The sequence below is a fragment of the Coturnix japonica genome, chromosome Z (assembly GCF_054131305.1).
Source record: "Coturnix japonica strain WE chromosome Z, WE-NBRP24, whole genome shotgun sequence".
Taxonomy (NCBI): Eukaryota; Metazoa; Chordata; class Aves; order Galliformes; family Phasianidae; genus Coturnix; species Coturnix japonica.
Genome location: NC_140702.1, coordinates 58,063,051 through 58,077,442, shown reverse-complemented (window position 1 = coordinate 58,077,442; position 14,392 = coordinate 58,063,051). Strand labels below are relative to the sequence as shown.

General features: G+C 36.4%; 1 protein-coding gene across 2 annotated transcripts in view; it reads right to left on the bottom strand.

Annotated features, from left to right (window-relative positions):
* Positions 1-14,392, bottom strand: part of NDUFAF2 (NADH:ubiquinone oxidoreductase complex assembly factor 2) — a 29,664-nt gene that overhangs the window by 15,074 nt on the left and 198 nt on the right. The window contains exons 1-2 of one of the 2 annotated variants that reach the window (XM_015848768.3): positions 14,215-14,384; positions 467-556 (exon numbers count right to left, since the gene is read on the bottom strand). In XM_015848768.3, coding sequence (XP_015704254.2) covers positions 467-556; positions 14,215-14,350 — 226 coding nt within the window. In that variant the 5' untranslated portion in view covers positions 14,351-14,384. Of the gene's footprint in view, positions 1-466; positions 557-14,214; positions 14,385-14,392 lie in introns of those variants that run through there. The other variant, XM_085528839.1, reaches the window with a different exon arrangement.

Below are 14,392 nucleotides of genomic sequence, written 5' to 3'. Positions count from 1 at the left end.
CACACCCCTTAAGGATGACTGATTTCACACAATATTTTGGCCCTTAAATATTTCCAGGGACAGTACATTTGTTCATATAGGTTACAAGACTTTTCTAGCCATACAGCATGAAGTAAGGAAATTGAGAGAAATGCCAGGATGACTGGCTTTACATGATATGGTCACTATGGATTAGCTACAAGTGACAAAGTTGTGCCTGGCGGAACCAAGCACAGGTGAAAGCAGCTCTCTAGAAAAAATAAAAAAGGAGAGAAAACAAAGCAGCACAACAAAAGCAGCTTCCTAAACACTACTTATCCTTATTTGTAAAGGAGTCCCTTTAAGAACTCATATCTAAGCAATTATAAAAAAGTAACTCAAAATTAAAGAGACTGCCTATTCACACTGTAAGGCATTCCATTAAAAATGAATCCAAATTCAATGACAAAGTCATCTTGAAAAAAAAAACGAAATATTTAAGATTTACCTTCCCATTCTGTTGGAAAATCACCCATCTCATACTGGTATGCTTGCCGATTTACTGCTTCTACAAACCTTCTTTCAGGTTTAATTTGCCCTACGACAAAAGAGAGAAAGAGGAAAGAGAAATAGTTATATATATACATACATACAATATTTAAATTGCTGATTATGTTACCATTTTAAAAGAACAGAAATGTAATGATGTCTGGAAGATAAGAAATGAAGGATTTGAGAAGTGAGAAAATGATTACCACCAAGATATCTATTTGAGATGCTATCTATTTCAGTAACTTCATCAGAAGTTTGTATGTTTTACCACCCACTTGGATTATTAATGGCCCAAACTGTCTACCTCATTCTACCTCAAGTCCGGTACTCCTTCAGAAAACACTTCTCTTAAGGATCTGTCAAATAAACCTAATATTCCCTTCATTCAGATCTTTTCCACATATACCTTTGCTGTTAAGGGTCCAGAAACTTAGAAATGCTTAGAGGCAAAAAAAATTAGCAGAGAGTTCACTAGTGAGCTCTGCCAAGTGTTCAAGCCACATCCATCCCATTGGTGGCAATAGCTCTGAGCACGAGTCTTTCCACATGCATAACAACTAACAGTTTACTGGATTAAAAAATGAAAAACATTAAGATCACTCTGATAGGAAATAATACATAAAACGCCTTGCAAATTCTATCTCAGCAAAACAGCAGAAAGCCCCAAACAGATAATACACCTTTACAAAAAAAAAAATCTCTGTTTTGTAAATTAATCTACAATAAACATACTGGAAGCATGCAATATCACAATCCTTTTCCAACTAAGGTGCAAATAAAGCTAGTACAAACACCACTTCTTGAATAGCTGGTGGATGTCTGGTGCTCTGGCATGTAGAAGCTTACTCCCAGCTGTTCTTTTAGTTTGTTTTGGTCTATCAGATTCAGGAAACTGTTTTCTACCAATTACTGCCAAAATGTGAAAAAATAATAATAATAATCCAGGCATGAAGTACCAAGTATTTTCTGCAAATGTATGAAAAACCTATTTAAAACAGGGATTTAGCATGTATACAAGTGCATTTAGCAAGTAGATATGAAATGGTACAGTAACTTGTATTTTATAAATAAAAACAATGCATGAAAATAAACAAAAATGCAGTCATGCAGGGGAGAAAAATGGTAAATAACAGCAAGGGTATGAGTTGTAAGTGAAATGAAAAGAAAGTTACAGCTGTGGAGAACATCTATTAAGCAATATAGCCCAAAAAAAGCAGTGTTACATTCTGGTTTGAATGATTAATTACGTTTCAATTATACATCATTCACAAACTCTCATTTGCCATCTCTTTTTTTTTTTTTTTTTAAACAGTATAAATGGAATTATTACAGTCGGCTGCACTAAAGCAGCTAATGCTATATATATTTTTTTTTAATAAGTTTTTAAAAAATTTTACAAAAGGATTACAGGTTTGAGATTTGCCAAGAACATTCAGTAATATACAAGACCTGAACACAGTTACAGCTAATATTATGCACTGTACTCGAAGGATTAGAGAATATTAGTATGCTATTTTGTTTGCTTTTCACTGCAGAGCATGGAGAAGTAAAAACAAGAGCACAACTTCTGAAATAAAGGGTAAGAGTTATATGTTATTCATTCTATCATGAAAGTTATGAAATTATGCTTCACAGCTGTGTTTGTACTATCTGGTATAGCCCAAGACAGAATATTTGAGAGCAGACAAAAGCAATCAGTTAAGCCCACCATCCAGTCAGGAAAACAAAACAAAGATGCAGATCATAGTATCATAGTCTCGTGCGGGTTGGAAGGGACCTTAGAGATCATCGAGTCCAGCCCCCCGGGACTCGAGCCTCCTGTGTAGCAGAGCGGCACTTCTACCACTTGCGCCACAGGGGGGAATACACAGATACATCAACATACCACAAAAAATAAACTCCCACTATGGTTCAGTTGCTCATTCTCATCTGCAAAGCAATTACACAACTCTTAGCAGCATCTCAGCTAGATGCAGAGTTCCTAACATTTAAGACAGGAGACAGACTCCACCTAAGCACACCAGTGTGACTCTGAAGTTGGTGGTGTGCTCTGTAATTTATTTATTTTTTAACAGGCCCTATCTGCAAACACTGATGTAAACCCGACACGTGCTGAATGTGACTATTCTGTTAAAAACAACAACAAAAAACCTCTCCCTGCTCATCCAGTAGGTGAAGTAGCATTCTTCAGGTATTGCCACGTGCTTCAAAATAACAAAATAAACAGTTATAGGAGCTTAATTATCGTTGTTCATATTTGGATATATTTCAATAGCTTTTAGTATTTAAAGTCAAAAGTATGCTAAACAATATATTTTTAAATCGACAAAAATAAGAATTAAAAAAAAAATCTTTACTTGGTTAGAGAAATAAGAAAAGCAAGTGTTTCCAAGTGTTACCATTTTGGCACTTTTTTTTTCTTTTCTATTTTTTTGCTTTTAAATTAGATCAAATAATACTTCCTAAAAAGTACAATCACTTAGTGTACTGAGACTGATAGCACAGAATCTTTCAACAGCTTTAAAAAATTGCCTGAATTAACTCTTATTGTATACTGCTGACTACTTTTTAACCCCTGCTTCAGAAGTTCGCATCTCTAAGCTGGCTGGCCTGTGAACACCCATTACTAAACGTGTTTTCCAATAATGTTCATACAGAAGGGAACAAACAAAACAAATCACAAGAACATTTGAGCTGATTCTGGTCAGATCAAAGTGGTGCAGGCAGTGAAGAAGGAAAAAAACTTTCACAAAAACAAGGTACTGCAACAACGTCCCTTTATTTAGAACACCAGAAGAAAGGAGTGGAATAGGGAAAATCTAACTGAAAACCAGAGAATGTTTTTACATGATTCAACCCAGGAATTCATCTCCTCAAATTTGGGAGTTTCCATGGTCATGTGGCATGTTAATAAAATAAATGTACAAAAAAAAGCACCATACAGTCCTCTCTTGTCAGTTTTTCTACTGTCACAGTTTGACTCACTAAATAAATTTTGGGCTAACCAGCAAATACAGAGGTCCATGAAATTTCAAAGTATGTAAATACCTAACCAAGTACCTACTCAACGGTATGCCTTGTGATTTTCAAATATTTTGCTGTTATTAAATGCTAAAGCAGTAATTGCAACAACTGAAGCCACTAAGTATATGTAGAAGCTTCTACTTGAGAGCATTTATGTTGATGCCAATGAAAAAAAACTATGAGACTGAATTGCAAACTTCATACTCACATAGCTGCTAAAAATCTTTAAAGAAGCACTTGACAGTTCAGGACCTTTTCAGGTACTTTTCAAAGACTCCTAATTTCCTAAACCGTATTTTAATTTTCACAAGACTAGAAATAAAATTGTGTTATTACACTTTCCTAACTTAATATCTAAAATGTAAACTCATAGAAATGATGATGTTCATAGAGATTCTTATTAAGGCAAAGTTATCAAATTAATCTCATTAGAATTCCAACACACTCCTTTCTGATTTGAGAAGCTAAGATATATGATTCTCATGTCTTTATACTGAGATGCCACATAACACTTATACTCTTAAATATCTCAACAGGCTAAGCTGTACTGGTGTTATGACTACACACAACCTGTGTTTCAACATACTAAAGCATAATTCTGCTGTGAAACAAGAGAAACCACACAGCTCTTGAGGAGAGCAAGTGAAAAATCACTTTCTCAGCATGTTCAAGTGAGACATGGCGTGCAAGAAGCACTGAATAAAGCTTGAAGATGCTTTAAATCAACTAATATAAAAAACAAGCAAACACAAACAACCTTCCCACTAAAGGTCACACAATAGCATAAGACTCTCCAGGCCACATCTTGACTTGCATTTGTCAAGAAATGACACCAGCTACAAAAACTCCTTTATTGGTTTCAGGAACATTCACATGTCTACTGATCTCAGAATTATTTTTGTTGACACTGTTTAGCTTGCAAGACATGATGAAACTGCAGCGAATACAGATCACTAATTATGAGGAAAATAATTCTGAATACAACTTATATGGTGATAATATGGTGATAATTATAATAATGTTTCTACTAAAAAGGATATACTTCAACATTTAAAAATTCTCCCCACTCATCTACTTCAATGGAAACACAAAAGGAAAGCAAGACACAAAAATTCATTTACAATAGATATGTCTGTTTGATTATATTATGACATTTGTCTCAACATCATCTCTTACTAATTGTTTTGACAACCTCATCCTGTATTTGTGAATGCAAACTTCCTTTTTTAAAAGACCAACGTAACAAGACTTCTTACTCAAAAAGAAATGCAGGTCTTGCATAGCCTCTCATAACATCTAAGTGTGTGCCTACGAATGCGATGGAGCAAATGCGTGTTGAAGAGATGAGATTTTTACCCCTAACAGAGATGATCTACTTCTGCACATTCTGTTAGCATTCATTCTCAATCCTGGGAATTTATTATAAAAATCAAATGCCTATATGACACCTCCTGTAATTACCAGCAGTTGTCTTATTTTTCCGCTTAAGGACACTTTTGATTTGTAGCAGAATGTTACATACCATACAGATTACTAATGTATATTTAAGTATCAAATTTGGACATTTTTAGTTCAAATCAATTAAACTAAGATATAATTTCCTTCTGGCTGCCTATATTTTTCTTTAATCTTGGTCAGTGCAGGACCTTATTACACGTAATTTGCTACTATAAGGCTAAGGAAAAAAAATGCTAGCCTCACAATTTCTGTCATTTTTCCTTCACTTCCCCTGCAGGCTGCTATTGTTGATGGCCTTTATGGAAATAGAAATTCAATCAGCAGCTGCAAATTTCATGAGACGTCCATCTTCATGCTGAATTTCCAGTTGAGTGTCAAAACAATCTGTGGATTTCTTCCTGATGAAGCATATTTTGAATTGTAAATTTCTGCAATTTTCTCGTGTTAGAATTTGAGCTGCACTAAAATAGAGCCAGCCCAGATATGGAGCCTACAAGCTTGAGACAGGTCATTTTTCTCCTCATTTTCACTGTCATTGAAAGAGTTAAATAATGACCCATGGAAAGTGGTATGTTTAAAAAACCTTTTGCATAAAAAAATTAGATCATTTTTTCTATTCCTTTTAATTAAAGCATAAAATAGCAAGGCCTTCAGTGTATTCCAAAGGCTTCTCAAATCAGCTCCATGAACTCTATTCATTTTTGAGTATTTTGCATTGATATATATCAGAAATTGGCTGCAATCAAACTTAAAACAATTTTCCATAGTGTCAAAATTGTCAAATATCTAAGGAGGAAAAACTCTGCAGTGAAAGGTTGCTTCTTGTAAATCTTCACATTAACTGCTGAAGGAAAAAGGAAAATACATATTAAATATCCAGGACTGAAACTGTCAGTACAGTTTTGAAGAGTCTTCTTTTAATGCTGCAAAGTAAAATAAGATTTCTCATTCTATTACGGTAGTTTAAAAAGCACACACAGTCTATGCACTGTAAAACAGCAACCCAAGTATGTTGCTTCAGAAGAATATTTTCTTCTCTCTTCTGCAGACATTATCATGAAATATGTAAAATACTACTTCACCAATTTGGAAACAGACTAAATAATCCATTTATTACATACCCTTCTCATCGCCTTTTCACATAAAGGAATACCATTCCCAATAAGAAATTCCATAGCAAAAACAACGTATACATTTATCTGCTAAGGACTAGATGTCTTCTATTTGTTTTCTCCTCTACTGGGATGAATGCATGTGCTGAGGCCAGAGGCTGGGAGGAAGTACCAAACCACTGTACATCACCAACACTGGAAATCATGATTCTGTTTCCAATGTTTCAATAAAAATACTATCTCCCAAAACAAAGGTCTGTTATTCAGTTCACACAATCATTCAATAGGGCACCTGCTTTTGTATACACAAAATTTAAAGTTAATTTTCAGAATGAGAACAAGCTAGAAGTGGAAGACATAGCAAGAAAATCTGTGTATATTTGACAAAGTATTTGGATAAACACCACCAAAAGTGCTAACTACAATATTTACAAAGCACAGGCACCAGGAATCCATTCTATGTGTATTTACCCACTGTAATTTGCTTTTTTTTTTTAATCACTCAGCTTAGATTTAGTTTTATATTACATAACTTGGAATGTAGTACACAGATACATTTCATATACGCAATTCTCCAATATCATACAGAATTCCTAAAATCAAGGCCATTGCAGACTAAATAGAATGCTTTTATATGCTGAGGGGTTGGAAACAGATAACCTTTAAAGTCCATTCCAACCCAAGACATTCTATGATTACATGATTACAATTAAATGAGTTAAATAACCTAGCAATATAGACATATATGATAATACTCAAGCTTAGGTGCTTAACATAAGGTAACACTTAAAATATAGGCACTTTTTCAATAAGGGTGCAAACATCAAGCCAGCCAACTATGACTGTGTCACTGTCAGAATCAAGAATAAACAACATCTCACTGCACTTAAGTAGAATCTTCTCCTTCCCTCACTCCTTCTGAGGTAGCTTTGAATCACAGAATCACCAAGCTAAGAAAAGATCTCCAAGATCATCCAGCCCAACCACCCACTCACCACCACTGAACTACCTGCCTTAGAATCATGTCTACATTGCCCTCATGGACAGTGACTTAACCACCTCTCTAGGCAGCCTGTTCCAGCACCAGACTGATATTTTGAAGATGAACGTTTTCCTAACATCCAATCTGAACCTCCCATGCTGCAACCTGAGACCATTCCCCCTCATCCTATCACTAGTTAAGCAGGAGAAGAAGCATACCTTCACCTCACTACAACATCCTCCAGGTAGTAAACTCCTATAGTAAATGCTAATATTTGCAGACAGAACTGTATTCATGTTATCTCCACTCAGACACAGCTTCCAAATGTATAAGCCTCTGTGGCTGTCCACCTTCACTCACTTTTCAACAGTACACATATTTTTTCTAAATTCTAAAACAGCATCCAAAAGCTTCTGAAGCATCATGAACCATCTACAGGTCTTCCTGAAAGTAACTTACATACCTTTGAAACACTTAGTCATCCTACTGTCAACTACTGCTAGGCTTCTTCAGTCACAACTTAAAAGTTTTCATTCCTATTCTGAACGTAATGTGTTACCATTCCTCACTACTGAGAGGTACCCAAATTATAATGTAGAATAATTTCTTTTCAATCTGAACTGTATCAAGAGATACCAGGAGGTGTGCAAGAAAACAAAAAAATCAACAGATCACTCTGTCAATTTTAGATATGATAAAGTGTTTCAGAGATTAAAAAATATTATGTACCATAATTAAACAGATGGAAATTCTCATTTTTGAACTAGACTGATACTTCAGAATGAGAGCTACCCCCCTCTCAAGAAACAGATAAGCCATTCCCAAAACAATGAAAATAATTCTGCGGAGACTAAGATGACATTATTATATCCCATTATACGTTTATGAAACACTTCAAATTGAATGTTGGAAAAAAAAAAAAACCAACAGACATTATCACACACAGAATAATGTTAGAAAAAAATAGTTCCACCTTCAGGGATGAGTTGGGTTGAACATCTCTTAAGGGTTAAGGCTCTCCATAATCCCTATGGCAAGTACAGTTCTGTTCTTTTCCTCTCTCTCATTAGATTGCTTTAAATGGCAGTTATAAGTTGATTGTACCCTAAAATCCTATCGCTGCCCAACATTTAAGCTACCATTGAATATTACTTTTCATTCTCTCCAAAACACTTATTTCTAACTATAATCATTACAAAAGAAAATCTCTGATCCAAGTCTTTGTCTTCTGTCACCTCATTTCCAACCTACAACTAGTCTTTCATGACACTTACCCTAAAATATGTCAACAACACTGTGCTCAAAACAAACAACAGAAAAATCACAAATCTTTCTTGCTATGGTTACATTTCTCTCTCGTGCTACCTCATTGACTTTCAGCTTTTTCTGCTGTGTCAGCATTCTGAACAGCAAGGTGAGCTAGAAAGCTCCAGTGCTAACTGAGCAGGATTTGTGGGAATTTTTCTAATAGCTGCTCTCCAATACACAGCTCCAAGACTGTAGCACTGCCTGGATTTGCAACCAAAGCACAGAACCCAGCACTTGGTCTCCCATTTAGTATTTGGTAGAATGAGAAACAGAAAAAGCTCTCTACAGATAATGAAACCACAATATGGAAGAAAAAATTGTTTGAGATTTCCTAACTCCATTAATACTCCAAGGAAGATGCACCAGGAACAGTCACAGTAAACAGGGCTGGCAGAAACAATGAGAAGAACTTATCACTAAATCTGTATTGCATGGAGGAATGTCAGTGTAACAGCACAGACGTCTATAATCCACTTAGCATCCTGTATAAATCCACACCTGATCAATACAGAACAAATGACCTCGCAACTGTAACTTCAGCATTATGTGATACCTAACAATGTTTTGTCTAAACAGTTCAGTAAATCTATTCTGCCTGCACAGCCAGGAAGCCAGCCTGTGAAGCTATGGCTAGTTTCAGGACTTGCCTTCCAACTGAGGAATAACAAAAACGTTTCAAAGAAAAGAAAGAAGGATTATTTCCTCTCCACACCCAACAGCGCATGAATTTGCACTGTATGCATCAACACAGAACAATGCATTACATAGAATTTGCCTTTGGATTCCACCGTACTCCAATTATAATAATGAATTTAACTTCTAGTTCATGATTCAATTACAATTAATTCCCCAAATATCTTTAGTAAGCTGTTTTAGTACGTCAAGTTATGCCATTTCTTACCATTACAGAAAGATTTCCTTCATGAAATCTCTGCACCAAGGGTAATACATCTACAATAACCTCGGAACAAATGAGGAAGGGAACACAATCCCTTTCATCTCAAAAGCGGCCAGAACATGCAAGTAGATGTATTTTAATCAACAGGTCCTTTATTTCAAGTATCAGGTAGTGTAGCTTCGTGAAAGCATTTCTACAGTGTTTGTGCTTAAAGATAAGCAAGCAAGCTGTAATAGTTTTCTACAAGCCAGGGACTACTGAATGTATTCCGCTTGCATGGCAAGTACATGAATGTTTGAAAGCAGAGCCTGAAATGATCAATTAACACATACCTAAACATTTTAAAATTCCAAACTTTTAGGCCAGAGTAATTCCAATGAACTTTTTCAAGTTGGGTATGATTTCCTGAAGTGTTTTGATAGGAAAAACAAAAATTCAGAATAATGGCTTTTCCATCAGAAGAGACTGATAAAGCCAACCAAGGGCAAAAAACAAAAATCCCTAGTAGTTTCTTTTTTCACCCACCATTAGATTGATTCTTCCCCTTATCAAAATGGGTGAAAGGTGGGAAGTAAATTCAGTTAAGCGCAACTGTAGGCTCCAACTGATCTTCATGATACAGTTCCCAGTTCACTGCACTATGATTTTCATGGCAGCGGGCCTCCAGACAGAACCAAGATCATTCTTAAAATGTATCTTTAGGACATTATCTTAGGTATCTCTGTCTTCCCTTCCATAGTACAACATGCAGTCTTCTATAGGAAATAACAGAAACTTCACAGAAACAGCTGATTACATAAAATATCACATTCCCAGTTAACTATTGCAAGAACAACCCAGGAAATCACTGTACATCACAGTGAAGTAATGTCATGATTTGTTTATTACTATAAATTGCTGTTGGTCCTGTATTCATGTTTCTCCAATCAGGAATGAAACTTTCTTTTTTTAAAAATGATGAAATATCCACATTACAATACCAAATATATTTTAATAGCATAAACAGGTATTTCTATTTCATCTGAAGCAATTCTTACCAAGATACAGAACTGATACTACGCTGAATTTTTAAAACATTATCTCAGAGATGAGACAATATCCACAACTTATTTCTAAACTACTGCTTTTACTCCTTTGTAGTCATTACAAGAGGTTCAAATCAGAATTTTGCTTTGTGCAATAAGGTAGCCATTCTCAATGCTTTTACAAACACAAGCAAAGAAAAAGAAAATGAGTTCCTTGCAAATATCCACTTTCACAAGCAGGCAAAAATGGACAGTGCAACCCTGAGTTATTAGAATCATTCCAAGGTGAATATGGACTAGCAAGCAGTTCAGCCAACATCTGAGCTAGAACTACTACTCAAAGTAGCAAACCTATCTCGTTCTCACCATTTTGTGGGTTTTTCTTTTCTAATCTTCTGGAATGACAGGACCAAAAAGACCAAACAAAAATAACAACACACACAGAACATGAATGAATACAGGCTCTCAAACCACCACCTGAATAATTAAAAGTAACAAATGAACAGCATACAGAACTTAATGCTGGCAGGCAAAATCAACATGGTCAGCATCTTTGTACAGTATCAGTGTACGCACTGGAAATCATAGCCAGGCATGGCAATAGACAACAACCAAGTTGCACTGCATATGCCTATGATTACTTATTGCTATTTGTGGTTTTAAAGCTGGCAAGCTGAATGTACCATGCCTGTTGTCAACTCACTTCTGGAAGCTGAAGGAAAAAAATACATCAGTGCACTCAAACACTGTTTTTCAAATATTAATGCTTTTATAATCCACAGTAAGCTCTTTGCAGTGTAATTGCTTTGCTATATAAAATACCAGGCATACTGAAAAGCTGTTTTGTCACTCTAGAATTGCTCTTCTCAAAGCTGGTAGTCTGCAATGCTAGTTTAATTTCTATATAAATACACATACCATTTTTTTAGAGCTCAGTTTCCCTTACCTACGTAAGGAAAAGGAAAGCTCAATTTCATGAGTTCTGATTAGGAGTTGTTTCTAAAACTGTGTTGCCACCATCTGGACAAACCTGAACCTGCCAGCTACTACTGGATGTTATATTATAAATACTCCCAAAACAGAAAACACCTTCTCAGCACTTTATTTTAGTATTCAAAATAATTAAGTCCCAACATAATTAAGCTACAACATTTGGTAACAAAGACATTAATCAAAATTCAAAAATCTGAATTTCTTTATCTGGAAATTAGACATCTCTAACTGAAACACATGAGCTTTCCACCAACACTTAAAAAGCACAGTTTGAACATTTTTTTATTTTTTTTTTAATATGCACCAATAATCTGTATAGTTATCTGCATTGCTTTATAATCACTGTACATATGCTTCATACCATCAGAATCTGTTTCTGCTTCTTCCTCGGGTTTCATGTGTGTTAGCGCGGAATGTAATTGTCAAATGGAAAGTGTTAGCTTTAACCTCAGAAGATAAGCTTTAGAGAGATGTTTTCCTTCCCCAAAGCATTACAAGAACGTTTCAACCTAGTCTTCAGCAAATCATATTTTATATACTTTGGTATTTTACAACAAATTTGGAAAGACAGTAGAAATTCTGCTCTATACTTCTGATGCACAGGAAGGTAACAGACTATGTAAAACAGATCCATCAGAATTTCTTTAATCCCAGCAGAATAGTATTTTTATTCAGGAAAAAGATGTACATGTTTCTATTAAAGTCAAGACAAGCTACACAGTTCCCATAATTAATAATGATCTTCTCCTTAAGCAGATTCTCCCTTATTTGCACATTTCTGGCTTGTTGTGATAAGTAATTTCCCAGATAAAGATTTCTTTATGTGAACACAAGCAGGCATTCCACATGAAAAGGTTTTCCACAGAAACTCTGCCACTTCAGCCTCACAGTATTGACAAAAATACTGAGAAGCGTGTCTTTCACACCAGCTTCAATCTTAAAGCTCAGATCATACCATAGGCTCAGGCAACATGTGCCCCTTAATACAAAAGTACTCTAAACCTCACTGATTATTTCATATTTCTGTGGGGAGAACCATCTCTTCTTCAGAGTCCTTCCCCTGTACTGAAGCTCATAATTTTTTTTCGACTTTTCTATCTCTAGCATCGCCTTCTGCTACTGAATCTACTAACTCCTCATTCTTCCAGTGCAGAGATTTTCAACACTTATATCTTTCACAGGAATTAACACAGCCAGTCTCAAAACTACTCAGTCTTACGTTTTCCTTACTTGCCATTCCAAACTGTCAAGTGTTTCTCTGTTCACTCTGGAAAACTAAGAAGCCCTCTTCATGCATGTATTTTTGCCATTACTTTCAGACCTTTACAAAGTAATGCAAATAGCTGACAAAGTTAGAATCTTTACATGCCACTGAATCTGGAAACCATGGTGATTCCCTATATCACAAATACATTCAAGTTACTAAAAATAATATAATAACCTAAGTATTCAAATACTGTCAAAATTAGGAATCAAGACATTTAACTGGAAACCAGCAGAGGCTTACCCCATGTAAACTGACCACATCCTGTTTCTGACTGAGACATTTCAGATTTTAGGATACTTGTGAGATTCTACTGACAGCAGTGACTCAATTCAAGGCACTTGTTTCTATTTATCACATGTTGATTTGGATCTCAAAGTAGATTACATATACAAACTGTTGCCATTGTTTTGGTCAGTTTTTTTTAATTATTGTTTGTTTGTTTTGCTGTTTGTTTGTTTTAAAGATGGAATCCTCCCTTTTGAAACACTTAAAAACCCAACAAGATACTGGGTACCAGACAGTACAGTGGCCAAGTGTGCATCATTTACACTTCTTTCCCATCCCACCCTTCCCCTTGCAAACTCTGAACTACATGGACTGCAGACCTTTAGTTCAGGGAATCAGACAGAATTTAATAAGAAGCAAACTCTGAATCAGGCATTGGAAAACTTCAGGAAAACTCAAAGCTGACCACACAGACCCATTGATCTGCTTGTATTGCTCCTCACTAACGCAGACAAGGCCCCAGCATTCAAGGGAGCTGTAGAACCAGGACTGAGTATAGAAGAGAACAACTGAAGGACACAGGGCATCAATCATTTGTATCACAATTTCCATGTAATTCTATTCTAACCTCCATCAAAGATCAGCACAGACCAAAAGAAAACTGGCAGACATCATCTGCTTAAAACACATGAAGAGATCGATACTGAACAGTGAAGCACGAAACAGATGCTCTGCTGGAATTTGGAATAAAGTGGGGCTAAAATGGGGATAGTTAAAGGTAGTTTATAGAAACAAGTAAAGGAAACTTAAAGGTAGTTTATAGAAATAAGTAAAGGATACTTAAAGGTAGTTTATAGAAATAAGTAAAGGAAACTTAAAGGTAACAAGTAAAAGAAACAAGGGGCCTGGGAGAGCAGAGAGGATGCAGATAAGGAGTGAGACCTCAAGGACGACCAGAAGAGGAGTTGCATTCCCCCTGATAAGAACAAGAGGCGGTCTGCATGCTAAAGACAAGAGGGGGTCTGTATGCTAAAGAACTATTGAATACGTATCAGAATTCCTAGAACTATGTATTAGAAGTCTAAGAAATCATTGAATATGTATCAGAATTCCGAGAAATGATGACTGTGTATGAGATGTACCTATATCTGTGTCATGATTTTACAAGTTGGGGTGCAAGTTTGGAGGAGCTATCCCCCTTGCACCCGGCGCTGCGCAACGCTGGAATAAACAGACCTGCTTTATAACCCATCTCTGGATTATAGAGTTTGATTCCGCAAGTCAATACTGTTCACATACTCCATTCTTGCCCCCAGATGAAGCTAGAATCCCTTCATAACCCGGCACCCAGCCGTCAAAAACACGCTCAAGCCGGGTCCCGGAAAGAACCTGAGTGGAGACCCCGCTCCTACCTGCGCTGGTCTGGTACTGCGGCACACGGTAGTACTTATTGCCGAACTGGTCGGTGCCCACCAGCTCCTTCTGTGGCCCCAGGAGCCTCAGCCGCAGTGCCCGCAGTGCCTGCAGTGCCTGCCAGCCGCGGCCCATCCCGGCACGGCGCAGCGTGCGACCCCCAACCCGCAAACAGCC